Raw genomic sequence first — 26812 nt, forward strand, 5'->3', positions numbered from 1 at the left:
TGTATTTCAATCCCGTGGATTGTCTTTTGATCTTTTTCCGTGAACGGCAAACCTTTTGGGGATTGGAAATGAATGAATGAAACTCTTTGACGACTTGTATAGAAGTTTGATTTGAGTGTTTTACTAATAATAATAAACTGACAAAGTCTTCGGTCAGTGGTTTCAAAACAAATTTCTCATCGGTAGAATTCAACTCAATCGGGTCTGTAAAATGTACATGGAAATCGTCATTTAAGACATTAGAATATTTATATTGATGATGTATAATGATATCATCAGAAGGGAGTGTCCGATAATCAATCCGTCCGTCCGCAAACTTTTTTCGACCTCTTTTTATATATTGAGCTCTTACTGCAATAACTGCACCCTTTGGATTTTCAACAATTAAAGAACTTCCTTCGATTTTACCATATTTCTTGGTGGAGCACTCTTCTTTTTTATTGAATGTCCATGCCTTCAGAGCATTCGGATGGAATGGGTCAAACACAGGTGGTTGACAGGCCACTGTCAGATTTTTATTAGATCCCTCTCGCATGCGGCTAGCTTCCTCTTCATCATTTTTGAACAAAGTTTGCTGATATTCTTTTATCAAAACTTCCCTGTCTTTTTTCCAAGCTTCTTCATTTGTTGTATTCATAAGATTCAGTTTTTTAACTTCAATAATTTCTTGAAGAAATTTACGACAATCTTCTTTTATCGCTTTCGTAATCTCTGGTGAAATAAATTTACCTTTCTTTTGTGTCCTTTTAGAAGTCTCAACTCGCTTACTCTTCGTTTGACCCTTTTTCATTTTCATTGTCGGCGACTTCTTTTGCTTAGGTTTGACCCGTTTTTCTCCAACAGAAGATTTTCCACTTATTGAAAATCTTCTTTTCTCATCACTCGGAATCATAGATTTCCGAAGTATCTCCTTGGAATTGCTCTTTTGAAATGTAAGTTCCATCTTCGAATCTCTATAGTCATCAACTTTAGATGGTCTTCGAAAAATGGCGAACTCCATAGAAACAGTTTGACCTCCTTGCAAACATCGAATCAGAATGTAAAATATTACAAACAAAACCAGGATCACAAAGAGCATTTGCTTTTGTTTCTTCATGTTGAATTGATCTATTGGTAAAAGATGATAAAATTTACTAATTTATTTACGGCTGTTTAAAAGAAAATGCCAATCTTCCGTCGACTACACGTTTTTTTTTATTAGAACCCAGTTTTTTAGAACATTGAGGCTGAAATTCGTCGAAAAATTAAGAACATGCCCAGCCTCAATTTGGAAAAAAATGACAAGAAAGTACAATTTTTTCCTCTTTTCAAGCAGTTTTAACCGAACTTAGGGATGGATTTTCTACAATCAAAAGTCAAATATTGTCCAAATTTTACCAACTTTAAGTGCTCTTTATTTTGCATGATAGTAGTGAAGTTACCGAATATTGCCCTAAAAAAACTTTTGTTGGAGGATGATGAGCAGAAGACTATCTTGCTTTGAAGAAAGGTTTGCCACAAATAATTTTAAAGGTATACTTTTTAATTAGAACTAAAGTCTGTCCAGATATAATTGGCAGTGGAAACAAGAATGCCTGTAACTTTTGATAGTCAAATATAATTATGGAAATTTTTTTTCGCCTGTTTTGGAGAATCAAAAGCGCTATATTTGAATCTATTTTTGGTTGAAAAATTCGCGATTTTTAGCGGTTAAATTTGCGATTGCAAAAATTGAGCTTTTTTTCTACTTATGCTATAACGTTCATTTTTACACCAGTGGTAGTTCAACCTTAGGTTGAGAAGTTTTTTAAATTTCAAGGCAAACAGAAAAGTCCTTCGGAAGATATGTGACCCGAAATACCCCTTGGTAGCACTTTTCTGTGACATATCAAATCTCCAACTTATTACTAAAAACGGGGGTTATGTTATCTTTTTTGAACAGTGCAATTAAAAGTTGGAAAATGTTAAGTGTTGGTGCATTGGTATTATTGGTATCATTGATTATTTCGAAACGAAGTGAAATCACAGTATAATTGTTTTTATTGAAAAGATAAGCATGAACTTTGTTATTTTTAAGTCATTAAAGAACTTTGCTAATTCCCAAAACACTAAACATAGTTTGGCTATGAGGTCATTAAAGATATCATAAAATGTGTTATGATCGAAAAACTGTTTTATCAATCATATCACTACCCCCGTTTTTAGTATAAGTTAGAGATTTGATATTTCACAGAAAAGTGCTACCAAGGGGTACTTCGGGTCACATATCTTCCGAAGGACTTTTCTGTTTGCCTTGAAATTTAAAAAACTTCACAACCTAAGGCTGAACTACCACTGGTGTAAAAATGAACGTTATAGCATAAGTAGAAAAAAAGCTCAATTTTTGCAATCGCAAATTTAACCGCTAAAAATCGCGAATTTTTCAACCAAAAATACATTCAACTATAGCGCTTTTGATTTTTTAAAACAAGCAAAAAAAAATTCCATAATTATATTTGACTATCAAAAGTTACAGGCATTCTTGTTTCCACTGCCAATTATATTTGGACAGACTTTAGTAAAATTTTTTGCTGAGGGCAGGCTCGACCTCTGTTCTTAAATTTTGGCACTTTGAGCTTAATTTGTTCTTATCCTGTTGTTGTACCCAATTTTTACTACCTTATCGGCCCTTTTTACGCCGGCCCTTTTTGGCGTTATTCTTTGGACTCGTGACTAAAAGGGCCGTTGTTAAAAAGGCCGGGTGTAAAATTGGCTAAAATTTTGCAATTTTTATCTAAAAGCGCGTTGATTTTTGACCCTTTTTTCCTCAACTCAAAGGATTTTTGGCATGCTTAAAGGATGAAAACTATCCATTTTTTACTCTATTCATGATATGCACCACTGCAATGTCTTCTGACATTACATCACGGACCCAACAGCTGATTGGTTGTAAGTGACGTAAAATCAGTCAATACGTCACTTTCAACCAATCAGCTGTCGGGTTCCGTGGAAGACATTGCAATGGTGCATATCATGAATATCCAAAACTTCACGAAAATCAATGATTTTCAATGGAATTTTCAACAGTTTAATACTGAAAGATGACACTTTAATGTAAATTTTGATTAACCCTTAGAAGCCAGAATACGTATATATACGTTTTGAAAAGGCCATTTTACCGATACACAGTCTTTTGGTCATAACTCCTGACCACTAGAGATTCAGAGAAAAAAAATCTGCTATTTTTTGTAGCTGAGAGAAAGAGCTTTCCAACAATACCAAAGTTGATACCTGAATCGTTTGTCCTGGTCCAGAAATTGCCTTTGAAAGAATAAATTTCCAGAAAAAAATGATGAACTTTTTGGCCTTTTTCAAAAAAAAACAGCGGCTTCTAAAGGTTAATACTTACTGTTTTGAAGCCTGAATAGTGATTTTTACAAGTTTTGGCGTTATTTACGGCCCTAATCAGCGTAAGCCCACAATTAGGCTGTGGCGTTAAATTAGGGCCGATAAGGAACTTTGACCTGACTTTGATTGCTTGAAATTGAGTAATTACATGCTTAACATTGTTCTTGAATTGCTCTTATAAAATTTTTAAAACCTGATTCAAATTAACCAATAACCAAAAAGATACAGCACGGATTGACGACTGGTCGGAGGGAAAATGAAAATATTCTTCTTTTACTCCCACAATTTCAAATGTTCAGATTCATGAATATAGTTATAACCCAAAAGAAAATGTACATGGAAAAAATACGCTCTGGTTCAAAAATACTTACAACAAAAAAACGATGTTTTCCGTAGAAGAACAAGCCACTAAACCGAAGAAGATAATTAAAAGCAACTAGCAGTTTAACGATGAGAAGCAAAACTTTTAATTACACTCTTAATGTACTTCCGTGGTGTTTTCCTCTCTTCTTTCATTAGTAATTAAACGACATTATGCCGACACTTAGACATGTCAAAGTAGATCTATTATACAACAAAATACTTTTGTTAATTGCCTAATAGACCTGTGGTTTTAGAAAATGAATTCACTGAAAAATTTTTTACCGTAGTTAACGCTAACAATCCAAAAGTCCGTTTAGAAAATGTGGTTTATTTGATAGACCTTTTCTTAAATTACGTCAAGAGCAACTCTTAACTCATTTTCAAAACATTGCTATTGTGATTGATTCCTATTGATTCCCAAAGGAGATCATAATAAGTCTACTCCATTTATAAAGTGACACTCGAGGACTCAGGGGGTTTAATCACCTCGGTAACTAATGACTTCAAAACGAGGCAGTCGTTGCGCTCAAAATAATTTATGAAAAGACCTACTGTTGAGCGGACTTTTGGATTGTTAACGACAACTACGGTATTAAATGGCATCCAATATTGATCAATTTTGTGAAACATTTTACAGATGTTTCCGTTTAAGGGCACAGAAATGTAAATTTCTTATTTATTATAAACCTGAGATTCATCTCAAGTGATGTCAGATATTTATTACGAACAAATAGTTGGATTAAAAACTAAATAAATTATCAAAAATAATTACAAAATAATGTGTAATTTCTCAAAAAAAAAGTTAATTGTTTTTGTCATACGTAGATTCAATGATCCTATCAAATTGTTTTTTACGGATAGCTCTGGCTAATTTTTTCTTGCTTTTCTTCTCGAATTCTTCGTGTTGTTTATACAAGTCTAATCTATTCATCAAACGTTTGTAATTCTGATGTAAAAAGTTCAGTTCAATCAACTCTTTCTGGTTTTTTGATGACATCTCTTCGATCGAAGCTTCAAATTTCGTACAGAAGTTCTCGCTGAATTTGACGAGTGATGTCATCTTCGCGAGTCGAGTTGATGATGTTTCTGTGGGATAGAAGTGAGATGAATTATTAGAGCTGTACCGTGTTTCAATCCCAAATTATGGAAGATTTCCGAAAACTTTTAAAAACTCATTTTCAGTATTTTTGATTTTTACCACCTGTCACTTTTTTGTCCATAACTTTTTTCCCCATGACGAAAAAGTTGACTCTACCCCGCATAAATTATCTTTTCAACGGTATAAAGAGACCTTTTATAATTTTTTTTCTAGGTTGATTCAAAATTCTACTGGACTATTGTTTCAATTAAAGATTTAGAAATGGTAGAAAACTGGACTGGTGGACAACTCATAGAAAACACTTTTACGAGTTTGGTCAGCTTTTAAAAATCGGTGCATTCGAAATATTTGCGAAATCAACAAAATATATCATATGTGGCACTTTTTGATTTAAAACTTTATAAATTTGAAATTTAAAACTAAACGAGTGTCATTTTGGAAACTTCTTGTAACAGATGAAAGACAATGAATCTCTCTTTGGAGAAACGAGGGGTTTTTATCTACCTATTTTAATCCGTTGTTTTAATGTTCATCAAAAGTTTTGTTGGTGAGGATAGGCGAGATTTCTCTTGATGTTTGAAAATAAAAAATAGCAACCCTCGTTATATTTTTACTATACAAGAAATTCTCACTGGACTTGAGTGAACTGCAAACCATTAACGAATACAACCCTCTTGGAAACCTTACCTTCTGGTTGAACTTGAATCTTCGTCTTGCGGCAGAAAAACCAATAAAGATAACCGACAAATACCAAAGCAAAGAAAACACCAGTCAGTGTAATGAAAGTGAAGTTTGCTTCCTCAGGAGTGAAAAGTAATTCTTCAACCTCGATTAGTGTTGGTTGTAAAAGACCAACTTCTTTTTCCATGAACCGTGAGATGTAAGCTTGATTCGATGTCGTATAGCTTCGAACGTCAGATTCTAGCTTAGCCGCATCTCCTGCAAGAACCATCCCATATCCTGCATTATAATCCAATACCTTATAAATTCTCAAACTTTTTTCTTCCATTAAAGCTTCGTAGCCAAGAGCAAATGAAGCATCAATTAATCCGATCTGAACTTCGCCACTCTCTACCGCAGCCATAATATCCAATATACCCGTGTAATTTTTATTCGGGTCAATTTTTCCAAATAGTTGAATGGCTTTTCGATATTCAAAGGAATCTTTAATTGTTGCAACCTAAGATAGAGAAACAGGATGAAAATTCAAACGCAACCCAAGCCCTAATATTGCCATGGCCATGGTTAAATTAATTGAGCTTTACAGCTGCTCAAATAGGTAAAGCTAAAAAATCGACACGGTTTTTTAAACAAAGTGATAAGGAAAGACTGAGTTTCCAGTTCAAGCTACAATTAATAAAATGTCAAAATAGTGCTTTTTACTTTAAATGAATCAAAGTTTAAAAAAAGTCTGCTTTATTAAAAGGTATTTTGTAAGAACGTATAGGAACTCACTGTTGATCCGTATATTTTGATATCATCATTGAGTGCCACAACGCTGAGTCCTGAGGAAACTACGCCTCCAAATATACCGATCAGAACGAGGCCAGTCAAGGACCACACTGCCAACACAACTTTTGATAGTTCCGTGGTGGGTACAAAATCACCATATCTAACGAGTAAAAGAAATTCAAAATCATATGCTATTGGAATGCAAGTGGAGTGTGCTCCCAGTGTGCTATCAAAAAAAAAGCTTCTGGCTTTATTGCTTCAGAGTAAAAGGAAAACATTTTACTACAGAAAGATTTCATTCGATATAAAAAATGTCTACTCGACAGCGTGTAGAGTTTTGATTGAATTTTAGGATAAAAGTATTCTTTGAAATCACTACTTACCCGACAGTTGTCATGGTAACAAAAGCTATCCAGAATCCTTCGCTTGCTCCTCGCAATGCATCTTGGATAGTCATATCGCTGTTCGAAGAGCTTTGCTCCTAAAAGGGAGTACGAATGAAAGTATTGTTTGACTAGTCTCCAGGTCGATTTATTACAACTGATGTATTACTTTAGGCAAAACTTTCGCGAATGAGGTATAATTTTAGTAGAAAATTTAAGTTTTCGGTGAATGAGACTATTGTTTTAATCGTTCAAATGTATTCAAACCACAATTGATGGACTTTTGCATAAAATCTACACTAAATCTTATCCTTGTTATCATCAAAGAGGAAAATTTGAGTAAATTTTATTTTCAGTTTTTTTTCTCGCGAGTATAAACTTTCGCGAATTAACCTCACAACAAAAAGGCTAAAGGGCTAAAGTTCACGAAAATTGCGAAGTTTCTGCTCGCAAAAGTTTGTACGCCTAAAGTACACTGAAAGGTTTTTGTGTTTCGATTTTTAAGGTGGCGATACTTGTTTCAATAGACCTAAAATTCAATTTATATCTCGAATATATTAAGCTTTGGCAAGACGCTACTATAAGAAAAGAATCTAAAAGAAAGCTTACAGAGAACCAAAGGAACCAGCCAACAACACACATTAACAACATTGAAATCGCCAGAACTGATTTGGCGTTTACCACAGCTGTGAAAATCCTCATAAATCCTACACTAACAATCTTTGGTTGGTGGACAATCATGGCTGTCCCTTGAGACTGGACAATTCCAACAAACGGGTACCCTGAATATGTCTTAATAAAAAGTTGACCAAAAATCGGAAAAGTAAAATGCGTGGTGTCATCGATGTTAGCGATTGCACTGTTGACGTCATCTTTAAGAGGTTCACGCCCATCCATGGATAAATTGTAGTAAGTTGTTGTGGGCGTGGCACACCCCGTACAAACAGAATCAACAATTTGTGAAAGAAGTTGGGGAAATAATCCAGTATATGTTTGTCGGATTTGGTCTGCTTGCATGAATGGATTCGAGTTGTAGTAATTGGTGAAGATAGCTTTCGGACATTTGCAAGTGGCTATTGAAAAAAAAGTTAAACTTAAACTGACAAAGCATTTGCAAAGGCAAAGATTATCGACACAAAGCACTGATGTTATGTACATAATTGTGTTAAACAGACATTCCATAGGTAAAGAATCAATTCTCAAACCGAAAAAAATAACTTCGGAATAGACTGTAAGGTTAGTTATTGAAATTGATAGATGTAGTGGAATGATCAATTGTTCTGTGAAAAAAAAGTCCAATCATTATGGTAACTTACATCCTTTCAAAACGATTGGTGGACCATCACCATATCTGGAGTAAGCATACAAGTGAATCTCATATTCTGTATAACTTTCTAATCCACCAATCAAATAACTCATTGTAAACTTATCCACATCGATCAAAATCTTCGTTTGGCGGCCCGCCAATTCAACGCCCGCTTGACGCACCATGAAGTAGAAAAACCGGTAACCGACCAGATCACCATTGTGATATTCAGGGGGTAATGCAGACCAAGAAATATTCAACTGATGTGTGGAAAATTGATCATTCACGAGGGCGTTGGGTGGCGGTGCCCCGGGTGCTAAAAAAAGTAAAAAATTGATTTATATGAAAGTTATAATCAAAAGTTAGAAAAAAGAATCAGAACATGTGAAATATATAAACTATTGTTTAAGGCTATTACAGTACTTACCACCCTCGGGCGTTCGGAATACAAAAGGTAGGCATGGCGGTCCAATTCCGCCATTGGAGTATCCTGTAATTTCCACCCAGTACCATGTGAAAGCTTTGAATGCATTGATCGTCCTCTGTTCAGACTGTGCATCAACATTAACAATAGTGGTGTCATTATTGGTGTATTGTTTGTATTTGATCTGGTAACCAAGGAAACGGCCCGGTACTTGAGATTGTGGGATAGCTGTCCAACTGAAGAAGATGGTATAGGAATCCAATGTTTGCATTTCACATGGATATGGCGAGACTGTAGGTGCTGAAAAATATAAATAATAATGAAAATATCTTAAAAAATCAATACCTATAATATCTTGGCCAGGGAATAAAGATGATGAAAAATCACCAATTTCAACCAAATAGTTCTGTTCAAAGTCATTTCTCGAAAAGACAAACATAAATGATTAACTAATTATGAAACTTACCTCCGGCAACAGTTCTAACTTCAATTTCTTTGGAAGCTAGGCCCATTCCCGCAGTGGATGAAACTAACACTCGAATGCCGTATAACGTCCCTGGTTTCAACCCAATGATTTGTGTCGAATTGTCTGGTGTTCCTTCATTATCCCATAGGGAATCATCATCGATATTCCGAATGAAAATGTAATAAAGATAATGTTCTTCTACGTATCCCGATTGGTTCGTTTTGAATGAATGATCCCACGTGACATTAATAGTGGTGGATGTATACGATTTGCAAACGATATTGTTGGGTGGTTGGGAAGGTACTGGCAGAATAAGAAGATAAAAGAAAAGTTACAAGACGTAGGATGTCAACAGTTGGTATGTGATGCCTAGGAAAAATGACGAAGGATTCGTCAAGGATGTAAAAAAGAAGTTTTATGAATCAGAAACTTTGCTTGTACTAAAACAAGAAAATCTTTCTGAGAACTGGCACCATTTAATGCAAGCTAACAAAAGAGCGTTGATTTAAAGTCCATACGTTTTACGTCTTACGTATAAACAAAATAACGTAAGATGAAAGCTGTATCGATGTCATGTGCAAACTGGGACCAAGCAAAAGTTATGTTACTTAAAACATCATGCTTAAAGGAATGATCAAATGGTTTCAGATATTTTACCTATTTTGTAAAAAAATCTTGACAAATTTTTTACTTTTAGCGAGAAAACAATAGAATTTAAACTTAAGAACCGAGTAAGAACCCATATTTAAAGATTTCAATTTTTAAACATTCAGGCCAAAAGATTTGGATCTTTTACTCTGGATTATAGAAAGATTTTTAGGTTGAAAATCTCAAACCATCTGATTGCCCCTTTAATCCTTACCGTCCTCAGTGGTGATATTTTTCAATTCCACAGGCATTTCAGCTAAAAGACCATTATTATCGATCGCATCTTGAAGGATTAATGATTCGGCATAATGCACCATTTGGAATGACACTGTGAAATTGGCCAAGACACTCCCTTTCCTAAAAGTTGTGAATGTATGTAAACGAGTACAGTGGAGTTTCCATAACTCGAACTCGCGCACAGGGAACGAAAATTCGATCGAGTTAAAGAAATTTCGAGTTATGGAGTAAGGTTTATAAGGCATTGTTAAAAATGAAGGGACAACAAAATTTGTTCGAGTTAAGAAGACATTTAGATTTAACAGGAGAAGGAAATTAAGAAAAAGTGGTTTACTCAAAATTGTGAAAAGTGACGCCAACTTGATTGTCGATTTCCCCGTAGTCTGTGTTGTTTTGGAACACCAGTGAAATCTAAAATTGAAAACAAAATTGAATCATTTGTAAAGACAATAGCGACCTTGTGCATTCGAGATAAATCGAAGGAGACGGTATAACGGAAAGTTGACATGTGACCAATATCACAGTCCACTTTGCCCGACGACGGTAAAAACACCGAAATGCCGTCGTCTGTTTAGGCGATAAAGGCGATAAAAAGCCGTACAGTAACTATCGACTTTGTTTTGGGTCTACTAAACTTATCGTCGCCCTCGATATCCTCCGATACATAAACTCGCTAACAACAAATAATAGGGATAGTTAAGCGCCAAGTCTAATATAAAAAACAAAATTCATAATTGTGAAACAATTCTTGTTAAAAAAATAGAAAAATACTTACATTTGATCTGAGATTGTCCATCAACAAAAGAGTGTTGGGATCATCCATACGGTACATCATAAAATCCCAATGTTCGTCCACCAGTCGTACGTAATAATTCACATCCACACCTAATTAAACGAATATATTATGGTTCAAAAAAAAATTCTGTTTTGATGGCTGCGAAAAAGGGCCTTACTTCCTAGCTAGTCTTATAGGGAAACTGACATAGCAAAAATGAAAACTATTGTAGAGTTGCGAGTTTGAGTCTTGCCGGATCCGTTGGTTTTCCAACGGTTCTGGTGGCTGGTCAGAACACAACACGAGACTGCACGAGAGTGACTGTATTTTCACTTCATTGTAATACAGAAGGCAAGAATTAAAACTACTGGAGTAGAGCATTTTGTCCAAGACAAATCTTTGAGCAAAAGCTTAATCTCAGAAGATCGTAAGGCTACTCTGCTTTGTACAACACCCCAAGCTCCAAACACTCTCAAATCTTTCCCTAGCTGTATCAGTAAAATTGTAATTAGTGCGAAAAGATTCTTTACTTTTACAAGGTGTTGATGAGCATGGAATATATCGTGTATCATTCCCAACACAATAATCTCCACCATATTTCGGTGCCGGCAAATCACAAAAACGTCTTTTGATTGCATTTCGTGAATTCGAACATGGCTGCTTACATTGTTCAATCAAACCCCATGCGCTCCAATGACCGTGTACTGTATTTGAAAAAATTAAAAAGGATGATGATAAATAAATTTCATAATGGCAAGTGTAACTACTCCCTTAACCCTATTAGCCCCAAGCTTTTTTGACTTTGGTATCCCCAGGGGGGGGGGGGTAGAATCTACCACCCTCGATTATTTTGGATCTAGAAGAGCTATGGTCATGAAATTTGGTACAGATGTTCTCCATCATGAAACAAATTTCCAGGAAGAAAAAAAAATTGATGACGTCATTCAAAAACCGATGACGTCATCACAAAATTTCCACTTGTCGGAAAAAAGCGCAAATATATGGTTTACTAAACTGTCTATTACAATCGAACCAATAAAGATATTAAGATTCTGTTTAAAGATTCAGAAAGATAAAAGGTTGTTCTTTAACATAATTGCCGGATTTGATATTCCCGCGAAGACTTTTTCTTAAAATCTATGCTGAAGATGAGTAAAATTTCCAAAATTTGATGACGTCATCATTTTCAATTTTTTTTTTCAATTTTTCAAATTTATATTGTCAATGCCTATCACGTGTCAAAATTTGAAAATGATTGAATAAATAGTTCAAAAGTTATCAGCACTTTAAAATTTTGAGTTTTAAGCGGTTTTAGCTGGGTTTTATGTCATGTTTCACAATGAAGCCATAAAACCTGATCTGAGTAACCTATGACCCTAAAACTTTGCACAGGTACTCTTAATAAGATTTTGTTAAAAGTCAGAAAGTTTCAAGTCGATTAAAAAATTTTTCTCAGAGATATTCACAAAAGAACTCCAGCGTGGTAGATTCTACCCCCCCTGGGGCTAATAGGGTTAAGAATCTCATTAAGTGTTGGGCCTTCAAAGTTTGTAGTAAAAAAGAATGTTGAAAAATGTTCAAGAGTCGTCTATTAGCTATACATGTAGGCTTCTTCTCATTCTCTAACGAAAAGATTTTATTATATAGGAAGTATATCTATAGAGGTCTGCGATTCAGACTAATATACATGCTATTTGTTCGAGTATTTGAATTATTCAACTGAGGTTTATTCATGATAAAGTTTCACAGTACTTGACTTCGAATTCTCTCAATTCTACTTTATGACAAAAATAAGGGAGGACGTTCATACTTGGGCATGGCTGTGGGTTGCAACCACTAACAGAATCTTCGTTCACTCCAGCGCATTCTTTTCCACCGTACAATGCAACAGGAGAATCACATTTACGTGTCCGAATTCTCCGTCCGAAATCACACGTGGTTGTACAATCAGACCACTCGGTCCATTGTCCCCACGAGCCATCAACTAAAGACAAAGGTGAATGATATTGAAAGAGAAGTATTGAAATGGGGACCAGATACAAAAAACATAATTTTTCGTCAGAAAAAATAGCTCTCTCTATTAAGCTCATATAAATAAACCTTGAGGGGAGGCCTAGAGTAATAGTGATTGGATATTGCATCCACTGGCATCATATGAGATTGTTCATTTTTTCGGTCCTGTTTTGGAGTGCCGCGTTCCATACCACCCTATTTTTTTACCCCGCCTGTTGGGCGTATACTCACATTTGAAATTAAAGAATTTAATTAAAATTTTAAATTACGGAATTCTACAAACTTTCTTTTGTTTTTTTTTCCGTCTCTTGTTAAAATGTTTTTCAGACAAGGGCATTCCACACGCATTAGCATTCATGAATGATGAAAGAAGTATCTATTACCAGGGCAAGGTTCCACGTTGCAATCGTTGACATCAATATTTGATCCAGGGCAAGAAGACATCAAGCATCTACGATAACGCTGGTATCTTCCACCACCACATTCTTTGCTGCATACCCCCCAATTTGCCCACTCCGTGTACGACGCCGAGTCTATTGAAAATGGAAAAAAGAAACGAAAAAAAATTTCAATGATTTTTAGAAGAATATAGCAAAGTAAAGTTAACAAGAACATATAACCATCAAAAGTGTTGCATCTTTTTATTTATATTTGTACAACAAAGCTATAGAGAGGAAACTCTAAATTGGTGATGGTGACGGGATAAGTAGCATTGAAATCAAGAACCAGAAGAGGCTGACAATTATTTTATGATTTTTCACATCAGTAAAAACAACAACAGGGATTGCATTTATATACAAATTATACTATTCAGATCGCTGGATATACCAACATTGATCTTGGATTCATGTTTCGAATGAAATTCGACAAGGGTCGAATGACTGGGTCAAGTTGCTGTAACTGCGAGCCTGGTAAAACAATTACTTCAAACAAACTCCCTTTCTAGTAATTTTAAACAGGTTGCAAGTTTACCTTTATCGACGCATTTACAAAGTCTTCGATCTTGACTGCCACCAACTGCATGGCAATCGATCAAGGTTAAGTTTTTGTAACCACGACATCGATTGGCTGAAATCTCGTAACTTGGATCACTTGCTTTCTGGTAGTCATCAGTTTGAGGGTGTGGCGTGCAATCAATGTTTGAAAGTTGAGTGTAATCATTGGCATCAATGGCTTCGAAGAAAGGTTGTATGCGATCGTATGTGTTCAATAGACGTATACAGGCAAAATCGTTCCCCACCTCTGAACACAAGTCTGCACAGCTTTGACCAACTTTCGCCAAATAAAAACCTGGAAAATCAAAAAAATATATATCAAAGCATTAATAACAAGTTCTATAACACTTAGAAAGTCAGCGTAAATAATGGAGACTGATTTTCAATTCGTCACCAATGATATGCGATTCTTGTTTTTAACCTAGAATTCGAACATCACAAGACGATATGAAGAGCCTACCTGGACATGGAATGTCATTACAGGGCAGTGTTTCCATGGTTTCACCTTCACAATCATATCCGCCATACAGAGGTGGTGGATTGGTGCACCATCTTTGACGCATGGACACGCCCAAACCACAACTTTTGTCACAATTACCCCATTGGGTCCACTCTGTGAGATTTCCGTCATCTACAAAAATAAAAAGAGATTAATGAACTTTGATTAGTATGATGACTGGCGGTAAAACCTTCCTTTTCTTATAAGGCTTTTCAAAAAAGAAGAACGTCCTTGCACCGCCAAGAAAAACGTAGCTTGATAACTACAGTGAAATCTCTTTAACTTGAACCTCTAGAAATCGAATGTATCCTTAACTTGAACAAGTTTATAGTTCCCATCAGTGCAACAATGCCTCTTAATAAACCTTACTCCATAACTCGAACATATTTCAGTTCCCCGTGTCTTTACCAGTAGTTTAATCAATAATTTTTCTTCAAGGAAAGAAGAAGGCTGATTCTTTCCAACTTACAAAATATGCCAGTGCTAACAACAATAGTTGGTGACCAAGGCCCTTCACCAGTAATGGTATATCCAGCAATCTGAATAGTATAGTTTGTATACAAATGCAATCCCTGTATTTCCACCTCTGTAACATCCATTCCCTGTGTTTGAACCGTTCCATTCAATGAACCGCCTCTGAAACTGAATCCTTCCACTTCCACATATTGATATTTGATGATGTAACCGAGCAGGTTGCCTTGGTGGTATTCTCTAGGGACGGCATCCCATTTTATCAGGAGACTGGAACTACTTGTTTCTTGACCCTCAACTTCCAAGGGGTAAACAGACGGTACTAAAAGAAGATGGCTATTGTATCATGATTCCAATAAATTTACTTGACAGTAAGGTAACGAAAAGGGTTTGTGATGCACTCAAATAAACAGCGTTCAAGCGTAGAAACTAGAAGACTGTCGCTGCTTATGATCCGTGCAAAATAGAGGTAACGGGTGTTAAATGGTTATACTATAATTGTGAAGAGATATTTTGAGTTTGTATAGTATAAGCTATCACAACGTCCTCTCGTCTCTTTGTTTTTCTTTTGTCTGTTTACAAGGGTATTTAGAGTTTGAAATTTGATGCTCAAATCAATGGTTTTTTTACAATCACCTTCAAAAATTATGAGACATCTAATAAGCTCATTTGGGCCCCCAGAAGGAGGGGAACTCTCCAGTCTATTTGTAGGTGTATTTATCAAAACAATCTCTGTGCTATATATACGAAAAAAAGGAAGAAAACATACCATTCTCTTTGGTTCGAATTCGTACTAACTCACAAACTGGACCTTGTCCTTCCTTTGTGACACCTAACACTCTGATATCAAACAACGTATCATTTGGCATTGGATCAAGTGTAAAGGTCAGCTCTGGCGTATCAAAATAATACCATCGACCTTCATTCATGATGACTTCTTCCCATTGGTGCGAATGACGGAACAATTCGATGACGTAATATGTGACGTTGCCACGGCGACTCAATGGTTCAATGGCCTCCCATTGGATGGTGATAGTGGTGGCTGTACTTTCCGCCAGTAAGTTGTTTACTACTCCATTGGGTGCTATGGATTGAAATATTCGGTCATTTATTTTCCAAGAATCATACCTTATCGGCCAAAAGTCAACACTGACCTGTGACCTACGTTTTACACTAACCGTTCAAGTCGTCGTTACTGTTAACAAGTGTGTACGTCATTTTTAACATCTTTAAATTCGAAAAGTTATGACAAGGGTTTAAAAAAAGCAATTTAGAATTATCTTATTATTTTTTTTAAACTGATAAAATATTGTCATTTTAACTGGACGCCATATTTAATACGAGCGAAGCGAGAAAAATATCAACTTGCAGAGTCGTTTCGGACGACACTGGTACGGTATAATTCTAATAATGATGCTCTTTCTGATAATTTTTAACTTAAACAAAAAATTACGTCACAGGGACAGTATACAATCCAAATATGGTTAAAGGACACGGGGATGGCTAGAGTGAAACTTTGAAGAGATTTTTGTTCTTATTTGATTGTGCTTTTAAGCCAACTTTAGCGGGTGCATGTCACTAGTCCGACACTTTCTAGTCCGACAGTAGAATAGCCCAAATTTATAAAATAAATTCGGGTTTAAGGGCCCAACCTCAAAGTCGGAACTTTGGATTTTTATGAGCACGTGGTTGCTTATAAAAGACGTGCCTCCTCTTCGGCGATTCATATTTCGTTTCATATGTTTTTTTTGACTCGTTGTCGGACAAAATTGTTGTCGGAATACTCGAGGGGTAAATCACTTGAAAAAAGGTGTACGATACTTTTTGACTTTTTGAATTTTCATTTGACTTTTTGACTTTTTTTTGACTTTTATTTGATTTTTTGACTTTTTTTAACAAACTTTCATTTTGACTTTTTCCGACAAAAACGCCCACCGCATTCGGGCGCCCAATATTTTCCGCCCAAATCTGTCCAAAAACGCAAACCGCCCATAAATTTTGCTCCAACCATCCGCCCATTCAAGAAACTTTTTGACTTTTTCAAGACTTTTTTTTTACTTTTAATTGACTTTTTGACTTTATTATTGACTTTTTGACTTTTTCTTTGACTTTTTGACTTTTTTTTGACTTTTTTGACTTTTTTTTTGACTTTTTGTAGAGGTGTACGATAATTTTTCGAGTGATTTACCCCTCGGGAATACTGACGAATTCGTCAAATCCAACGTCGGGCATTTTTACTGTCGGATTAGAAAGTGTCGGACTACTGACAACCTCCCGCTATAGCATCCAAAGGACTTTTAGTACGTTCAGCTTACAGCTTAACCGGCGTGCGACGCCGGTTACCGGCTAGTACTGTATTATTTAACCCCAGGCATCCTAAACTACAATTAAACCAAAATTCCAAATAAGGAAAAACCAACAGATTTTTCAAAATCAGAGTATGTATATGCCTGCTATGAAATGGGAGTACTTTTTATGACACTAAAAAGCCATCAGTGTACAGGCTACAAGGAGGTACACGGTACCGAAAACTGACCTCGACATTCTGTGTCCATGAGTTAATGACGTCATTATGGTGCAATATCGACAGTTAATATATTGTCCTTTCCCAACTGGCACACAACGTTGTTTCAACATTCATCTAACGTTATATGGACGTTGTGAACGTTAGATAAACGTTGAAACAACGTTGTGTGCCAGCTGGGTTGCTGGTGCTGACATTAACAAGTTTCGTGTTTTTACAATAAATCGAAAGACAATTATTTTCCTCTCTCTCTCTTCAAATATTTTTTATCAACAGCTTAATTAAAATATAAGCTTAGTTGCCTTAGCAACGACGATTAAATGTTTTGTTTGATTTGATTGAAAACAAAATCTGAGTTCCACTTTTTTCGCTGTTTCATCAAAACATTTATTTGATGAGCTTATTTTAATACAATGTGGTGGTGAGGAATGAGCAAAATTATACCAAAAGCCTTACGTAGAGTTTTAGGCTTAGTTTTAGGGTTTTTTTCTTCTTAATTTAAGCATTATTCGATATATTTTGGGGAGATTTTCTAAAAAATTGTATACTTTTGGGCCCAGCCCCTACAGAAGTGTTCTTAAATTGTTTTTAATTTACAGCCTTTTTTCTCATAGAGAAAAAACCTACAGTAAAATCTGAGACGGAATGGACAGCCAAAATCCATCATCACGGCAAATCACTTTCAAAGTTCAATATGGTGAAAACCGCGATACCGATTTAACATTTGTTGAGGATGAGGAGACGACGGTTCTCAGTATAAAATATCATTTAGTTTTGAAACTTGACTTACCAATAGAAAACCAATGTATCTTAAGAAAGGTAAATCAAGATTGGATTTATTTGAGGGACAATGAAACCCTGGTTTTCACTAGCGATATAGAGCATCCAACAGCCGAAACGGTTGCTGAGATACAAATCGATTTGAAATGTCTCGCCATCAAAGAACATTTATCATTATTCCCTTTCACTGATGACAGGAAGAAATCTTTCGTATTTCCAAAAATTCGAGTTCTTCCGAAAAGATACACCATAGAAAACAATGTTATTGAAATAGGTTGGGACGAGTTTCAACGTCATCATGCGTTGTGTACACTTAAAGGATTTCAAGCAATGATTTGTGACAAATTAAACACAGATCCGAATGAATCTTTACTACTTTATACAGAGAGCTTTAAAGAAAGATCTTTTCTCAAGAATACTGAACATTGGTTAGAAACTCTAAATGAATATGGGGTTCGTGAGCAGGTTTTAGACGTGTACATTGGAGTATTCAGTCAACCTTCAAATACAGTTCAACAACAGTCAAACAGTTCAAACATTCTACGCCTTCCATTCATTAAGATATGTAATACTCGAGATGAGGAGATTGCCAAATGGTATCCCGACAGCAAAAGCTGCGATACAGTGAATCTAATGACATTCATTCAAAATGAATTGGAAATTCCTTTACAAAACCAAGTCCTTTATCACGCCGAAAAGAAGTTAACACGATCAACAAATCTGACATCATTACTCATTACCAACGCGTATTCTATTGACATACATGTAGCTTACAAAACTTTCCCAAAAGCACCCGGAAAAGAGCTTTCAGAACGTTCAAGATCTCACTTTGAAGAGCTTAGATTACAAGAAGTGCGATCAATGACTATTAAAGATTTAGATACAAATTGGACAATTGTTGAAAACGCATTGGTTGTCATGTTAAACCCGTCAGCAGGATATGGAGAGATCGTACACGTTATCAGTGATAAACTTGGTGAAAATTTCATCTACGATTTGTCCAAATCTGGGAAAACCTTATACAGAGGACTTGTTATCGAAGAATTGTTTTACAACGGCGGTGTATTCAGCGAGGATATTGAACTCAAATGTTCTTTGAATTACACGAAATCCAAGCCTGGCGAAGATCAAGACTGTGATAGGAGAATGTATGGTTTCAAGAAATTGGTCATCAAATCTTTAACGAAAGTCATAGAGCTTGATGTGTCAACTTTTAACACTTTAGACAAATTGAGAAGATTTATTGAATCTGAATGGGAAATCTCTAAACGGTGTCAAGTTTACATGACAAAGGATCGAAAGATTGGACCAGATTCGAACGAGTCTCTGCTAATGCTTTACAAGCATACCACAACCGAAGAAGAACGAAAACAAAACGCCTTGTATTTCAACTTGATAACACTTGAGCCTAAAAACGTCACGGTATATCTCAATTGCGCTTACGGAGGGAGAATTGGGATGCCAGAAACCATCGACATTTTAGAAACATCTACAGTCAAAGACCTAGAAAACAGGTTATCGGAAATGATGAATATTCAAATATCCGTATTCCCAAGAAACCCACCACAAAAACATAACCACGACGAGTTCTCGCTGCCCAAAGATAGAGTTCATCTTTTCTCACTGATTAGTACAGATGTAACCGAATCTTTGTCTTTACGTGTGTTCCGAACTTTAAAGGCACTAGTTCATGTTAAATGTAGGAAATGTGGAAACGACGAGACTCTAGAAAAGCGGGTTACCGTTAAAGATAGATTAAACCTTATCCAGGACGTGTATACAATTCAAGATGCCATGGAATTTCTAACTCGGAAATTTCAAGAATACCGCTGTAGTTCTTATGGATTTTGCCAAAGACAGAACTTAAAGTTGTCGAAGAAAGACAATATCTTGAATCTGACCTCCAAGTCGACGCTTGCTGATTTGCCAGTAGATTATGTTTTGAATTTTAAAACATTTTGTAATTTAAGGAGTTTCATGAGAGGGGCATTCAAGAAAGAGCCGGAACCATGGACGTGTAGTTATACTAATCGGTAATGCAAAGAAAGAAAGAAAGAAAGATAAAGAAAACCGAAGAACATTTTCAATATTAGGAGATTTGAGGTTTTACTTATCTACGGATTGTTGATACTACACGTTTTTCTAAACGAACAGCCAAAATTTTTGAAGCCTTCCAATGTTCTTAACTTTTTGAGATTTAAGCCAAAAAATGTTCTTAACATGTTCCTATTTTCAGCATCTTTTGAGTATTTTTGCCCATTTTCCTAAGAGTTAACAGGTGTTTTCATAGTATTGACCCCCCCTTTATAGGGGGGGATGGGTAATTTTCCAGTTAAAATGGGGGGTTTGAGCTTATAGGGGGGGGGGGGGTCAAATAAAATTGGGGGGGGGGGGGATTTTTTTGGTTAAAAAAGTCTTATTTCTTATTTTTCCTAGTTTTACTATTACTAGTTTACTGTTTATTTGCTAGTTTTGCTAGTTCATTGACTATTGGTACGAATTCACACTGAAAGCATTAAGCACCAACACGAAAAAATCTTCTCGTGTCCCCAAACCTTAATAATCCAAAGTTTTTATTTTTTATAGACATGAAAGGTGACGCCAATATAACATTTGATGTCTTTTATGGTTGCATTCTTGTCTTGTTTTGGCCATTTCTTCTGTCTGGTCTGTGTTTTTGTTCTCTGTTTTTGCATTTTTGGGATTTTCAGTGTTTTTGGACATTTTCATTCAATAAATTTCAAATGGTGTATGTCAACTTTGCTTTATTCTGCATTTTTCATTTTTAAATTTTTGGTCTGTATTTTATACACAAGTTGATAAATATCAGTGCCATTCTCAGTTTTGCATTCATTACAAAAGGAGCACTTGAAGGGTGAACATCAACTTTCCAAATTTCAACTTTCAACATTTAATTTTCAATCAAGACTTAGTCACATTCAATTTCAACATGACTTAGTCTCATACTTTTCTCACAGTTTTCATACCCAGGCTAGCTGGTAAGTTTTGCTTTTTCCTTTCAGTGTTTGCTTTTTTTGCCTGCCATTTTGCCTGGGTGTTGCCTTTTTGCACTGCTTAGGACTTAGCCATTTCAACTTATATTTTTCTTCAACTTAAACTTTTTACATAGATACTTCAATTATAATTTCAAATTCAATTTATTCTCAATGCAATTAGACATCCTTTTTCTTATATAAATTCCTCGCATTAATTAGGGAAAACTAGGTTCAAGCTACCTTATTACACGACAAGTGATACTTTTATGGACCTACCTAGTTATGTATTTAACAAATATACAATTGATATCTACGTGAGCGTGACCATTAAACAATCATTCAGAACACAAATAGTGACGATCTATTAAAATCAGTCGTTTGTTTCTTATAAAAAAACGTTTAAAAACCAAAATTTCATGGTCTTGAAATATTCTTTCATATTCAAATATTTTATATTTCATATTCAAGACTTTGTGAGCAAAAAAACATCTATCTCATCAAAAAATTGAGTAATTTGACTAAGAACATTGATGTATGCTTATCAATAGTGATTCTTTTAGATAAACATGCGTTTTTTGAGCCAACAAAATTTTTTTGAAAAAATCTACTTGAGCCATCTTTTACCTAAGATGGTACCCTACTTTCATGCAAAAAATCAAAAAAAGTTAATGATTCAATTTTTCACAAAGTCCAAAAAACCCGTTCTTTAGCCGTTTTTTGGCCCAAATTTGCCGAAATCTTTTTTTTTGAAAGTCAGGCTCCGTCACATTCGAGGGTTTATAGTTATGCATCTTTGTGCAAAAAATCATAAAGAATCAAAGAGGCAATCTCGAGAAAAGCTAATACCTAGGTAATTGATAATGTGCTTATAAATAAATATCGAATTTGGCCAGTTTCTCTATAAAAACACGCCAAGCAACCGAAATTTCATGTCTAAACACACACATTCTTCAAAAGTAAGCCCTCATGAGCAAAAAAACATCTATCTCATTAAAAAATTGAGTAATTTAACTAAGAACATTCATGTATGCTTATTAATAGTGATTCTTATAGATAAACATACGTTTTTTGAGCCAAAATTTTTTTTTTGAAAAAATCTGCTTGAGCCATCTTTTACCTATGATGGTACCCTACTTTCATGCAAAAAATCAGAAAAAATTAACGATCCAATTTTTCACAAAGTCCAAAAAACCCGTTTTTTTAGCCGTTTTTTGGCCCAAATTTTTTTTCGAAAATCGGGCTCCGTCACATTCGAGGTTTTATAGTTACACATCTTTGTGCAGAAAAAACAAATGAGCCAATCACGAGGAAAGCTAATAACGAACAAACGAACGAACGGACGAACGGACGGATTTATAGGACCTCCACACCTCCACCCCACCGAGGTAGGTCCAAAAATTACTAGGCAAGTATTCAACGTCCTTGAAATTTGCACGATTTGAAATCAACACGAATTTTTCAGCTTTTCAAGGAAACAGCGGCGGCTGTTTTTAATTAAGGGGGCTTTTATTAGCACTAAATTTCTAAATTAGTGTTAATAAAATGACTAGTAATATTAGATTTTCGACTTCAAAAACATTACCCATTTCTTTGGTGAGGAAGGGAAGCACCAAGTCAGGTCCACAACCAACTCTGGTACAAGCTGCTACAAAGATTTCATAGTTCGTGAACGGATACAAAACGTTGTCTGAAGTGAACGTGTAATCACGTTGCGTCCCAAGTCCTTTCTCTGTCACGTTATGTAACGTGTTGACGTGATGTGTTTCTCCATCGTGAAGTTGACCACGGATACTGACATTGTAATAAAACAACTGTCCAAACTTATATTGTTCAGGAATTTCATCGAATTCAATGGTCACACTGTCATTTGTGAAGCTCATGATTTCACCTTCAGGTGCTACGGTTGGCTCTGTTGAAAAAAAGGAAGAAGATATAAGAATAAAGAGGTTAGTGTGTTATTTTTTTGAAATATCACGACCTTCTAAGAACCTCTTATCTTCATAGAGCCAAATATTTTTATCTCTACTAGATTGGAATTGAAGTAAATTGAGTACTTCTTTTATCATAATCTTTTTTCATTACTCAATTTTTCGGATAGGAGTGTCTGTTTTTTCTAAGAAAATCAGTTTTTAGTTTTGAGGATCTCAAAATCAATCGTAAAAGGGGTTACGCACGGAGAACGAGTCTCGTGTTCGCAAAAGCGAAAGGGATTCTATAGAGCCAACTATTTCCCGAGTTAGAAGATCAATAATAACTCGGAAAGCTAAGGAAGCAAAAATTCCAAAGTTAAAAAATGAAAAATAACTTCCGGGTCTCTATAATTTCGAATGTTTTTGTTCGAAAATCTTGTTAGATTCGAATTTTAGATTCGAACAAAAACATTCGACCGAAGTTCCCGCCAAAATTATGCACATCAAAATAAAGAAAAATTTTGTCGATCCAGAATCGGCAGGTACAAAATGCATAAAACATAATGCATATTGCATAATGCATAATAGTATTGTGTAATTTACAGAACGATTTCATATTTTCTAAAAATCTCCTTTGCAGAGGCTAAAACAGCGAAAAACCTCTTTAGAAGAGTTTCTTGTAAACATTCCAATCAGAGGGATTTCCCAAGACATAATATTTACTTTTCGAATCCGAACGAAAGAGAATGTGGATGCACCACCACAGATATCTGTAAAGCCCGAAGGGCTAGATAGGCAACTTTAAGCTTTCTCCAGCAAAAAAAAGTGAAGCAAAAATTTGACTTTTTAAATTTCGTGCCGATGGATAGGATCTAGCATTTTAATTGTTTTCGGAGCACGAGATCAAAAAAAGTAGGCGGCAAACGCTATTTCACATCTCTTAAACCGGTGAAATTGCATACTTTAGTCACGTGACTTTGGTAGGAAATCCTTCCAAACCTAGGCTTCACTTTTTGATAAAAGCCGCAAATCTATTGTTTAAGTGACGTATTGGGTTGAATATTTTGAAAATTCTCGGAAGACTCCAGTGGTGCATATCATGAATTAGAGAATCGTGTCATCCAGTCTATCAAAAAACCTTAAGTCGAGCCTTAAGTGGCCTCCAGGCTAGGTGTAATCGCGCTAAGACTCCTTCTACATTTGATCGATTATACACGCATAGTAAGCGAGACAAAAATTGGTGTTATGAAAAAACTTCGAACTAAAAAAAAAGTTGGTACTATAAAAAAAAAGTTGGTATTATAATAAAAAAAGTTGGTATTATAATAAAAAAAGTTGGTATTATAAAAAAAAGTTGATATTATAAAAAAAAGTTGGTATTATAAAAAAAAGTTGGTATTATAAAAAAAAGTTGGTATTATAAAAAAAAGTTGGTATTATAAAAAAAAGTTGGTATTATAAAAAAAAGTTGGTATTAAAAAGCCTTTTGGCGCGCCATAGTTATCTTCTTATCTTCTTAATCTTCAATGAAGCACTCAAAGTTTACTGAATTTAAGCACATTAGATATTCTTATAATTATTGATATTCACTAAAACACCGTTCGTTGTGCGCTGCGGTGGAGTGTATGGCGTAACTCGCGCGGTAACTAACTCGCCTTTTGTTGGAAGATCATATTGGGCGTTTTGGCGTTACCACCCTCGAAGCTAGTGGGCGCCCCTGTCATTCCGCAACTCTTTCCACCATTTTAGATGGCCATAACAATAGATCCAAAAGGGCGCCATAATCTTGGAAGATAATTTGTTTTGGTCTCCAGCTTTGGGAAGTAGCAATGTTTTTCGTTGTTTTTGATGGAAAATAGTAAGAAACTTAAGTTTACAAGTGGCATTTAGTTTTTGCTGGCTTATAGAATGGCAGGATCCTGGATGGTTTCCCTAACTGAAAGATGCGTATTAACAATGCCCAAAACATGGCCGAGTTCGATTTTTGAGAAAAAATAGTTTGCAGATTTTCACGGATTTTCATTGGATTATTTCGTTTTATGTCTTTGTTTTTTTCAAACAAAAACATTATTTATAAGAATGTCCACGATTAAGCATGGTTCAATTTTCAATGAAACTGATTTTGGTACAGGAACTTTCCAAAAATCACCAGAACAGCCGAGAATCGCCGGATTTCTTGAATTTCTCGAGTTGTTCTTGTATTATTCTTCATTTTCATACTATTATTGTCATTTTTCAATTGTCTTATTACATCACTCTTCAGGTAGGTCCATTCAGCATGTAGCTTGTTGAAATTTTTTTTTGCAGGGGTTCGTAACGAATATTGACGTCTTCGTATGATCCTAGTATTTTTTTTTTGAAGAACGTCATTTCATATTACCCAAAATATAGCCCAGAAACCCTGGTGATAAAACACTTGAAATACTTATTTGATGGAACCTCAATAATAGAGACTAGTTTATTTTCCGATACTCGGAGTCTCGTGCAGAAGACTGCCTGAAACGGCACGAAACTCCGAGTATCGGAAAATAAACTAGTCTCTATTATTGACTGATATATCGCTCTACCGATGGTATAGAGCACTTTCTTGAATCACAAGTCAGATTTGTAAATATTTGATGGAACCAATGAAAATAGTTTCAGTTCAAAGAGATTCAGTTCGACCTTATTGCCCAAAACTTAGTTGGCCCTATACTCGGGTACCTAATAGCCGTCCCCCCCCCGCTAATTAATTTTTCGAAAATTTTCCACCCAGGACATTCTTATTCCAACCCCCCCGCTTATTAATTTTTGGGAAAATGTTCTTGAAAGTTCCCTCTTTTGTCCTAATTCAGCTGTATTAGCCTCCTTTTCAAAAATTTTCCACCCAGGACATTTTTATTCCAACCCCCCCGCTTATTAAGTTTTGAGATTTTTTCCAACCCCCCCCCCGCTATTCCAACCCCCCCGGCTATTAGGTACCCGAGTAAGTGACTAAATTTTGGCTTGGTGACTAAAATTAGGGCCGACTAAAAATTTAGAAATGGTCAAAACTTAATTATTAGTCGGCCCTTAGTGACTAAAATTTTGACGAGGTGACTAAAATTAGGGCTGATAAGGTAAATGACTCTTTTTGTACGAAAAATTGGTAAAAAACCACTATTTTCAAGGTTTTGAGACAGAGAAGCTGTTACAAAATTTTCCGAAAATCTAAAATGTTGAAATACTTGTCTTCGCAAATGTAAATTTAATTTTCTTCTTCATCAAATTTTTTCAATGCAATTTTCAGAATACTCGTTTGACATAAATTTCGCGTGGATTAATTTTAGCAAGGGCAATGATTTTGAAGAAAAAATTAAATTTCGCGCGAATAAATTTAAAGCTAAACAGCATTCTAAATAGACTGGAGTCGTTTATAATGCGTGTAATACTAATAATACTAATAATAATAATACGGGATTTAGTTTGTATAAACGACTGGAAGAATCCGGTGTTCCAGCCTTATAGATACAGGGGCTAGCTACGCAGAAACTTGCGTAGCGAGAAAACAATTTATCAAGCAACAACCAACTCTCAAAACAAAATCAACTCAAATGAAAAACTTTCAATACACAAATCCACACATATTCTTTTTTCTCAAGAATTATTTTGAGCAGGAAAAAATTATAATTGCAATATTGACACTTTTCTTTTGTTTGGAGTTAGTGCACAAAGGTTTCTAGACGACTAAAATTGTTCCATTCATTACTTTTTGCTTTATTTCTACTATGTATAAATTAGTCGTCTAGCTTGCTAGACTACATTCTAAATAAATTTTATCTCAATATAGTCTGCATCGGAGAAAAAGGCTATATATAATCATGAACATAATGGGACAAAGGTGTATTCTTCGGAAGTATCTCAAAAGCAAAAATGCACATCATGATCTAAATCGACCAAAAGGAAAGAAGCAACTCAATGTGAGAAAAAGTAAAAATAAACACAAATAAAAGTGACTCAATATGAATCAATTAAATATATTCCAAGAAAACACAAACTCTGTTCTTCAGTTTTCAACCTGCATAGGATTTCGGCCATTTTCGAAAATATCCTCCCTAATGATATAAACAGGATAATGTAGGTAGGC

At 35.3% G+C, this 26812-nt stretch overlaps 1 protein-coding gene across 1 annotated transcript; it reads right to left on the reverse strand.

Annotated features, from left to right (window-relative positions):
- Positions 1-4400: 4400 nt before the first annotated feature.
- LOC136799062 (uncharacterized) lies at positions 4401-24431 on the reverse strand. Its single transcript, XM_067055745.1, has 20 exons — positions 24359-24431; positions 22380-22706; positions 15267-15581; positions 14496-14819; positions 13988-14158; positions 13505-13822; positions 12916-13065; positions 12330-12503; positions 11050-11223; positions 10520-10629; positions 10079-10155; positions 9722-9864; positions 8860-9162; positions 8397-8693; positions 7980-8285; positions 7273-7736; positions 6664-6761; positions 6284-6440; positions 5516-6008; positions 4401-4815 (listed from the first exon to the last, which is right to left on the reverse strand). Exons 1-20 carry the CDS (start codon positions 24429-24431, stop codon positions 4532-4534), a joined length of 4758 nt encoding a protein of 1585 aa, XP_066911846.1. The 3' UTR covers positions 4401-4531.
- Positions 24432-26812: the final 2381 nt, after the last annotated feature.

The sequence above is a fragment of the Clytia hemisphaerica genome, unplaced genomic scaffold, assembly GCF_902728285.1.
Source record: "Clytia hemisphaerica strain Z4C2 unplaced genomic scaffold, Clytia hemisphaerica genome assembly, whole genome shotgun sequence".
Lineage (NCBI taxonomy): Eukaryota > Metazoa > Cnidaria > Hydrozoa > Leptothecata > Clytiidae > Clytia > Clytia hemisphaerica.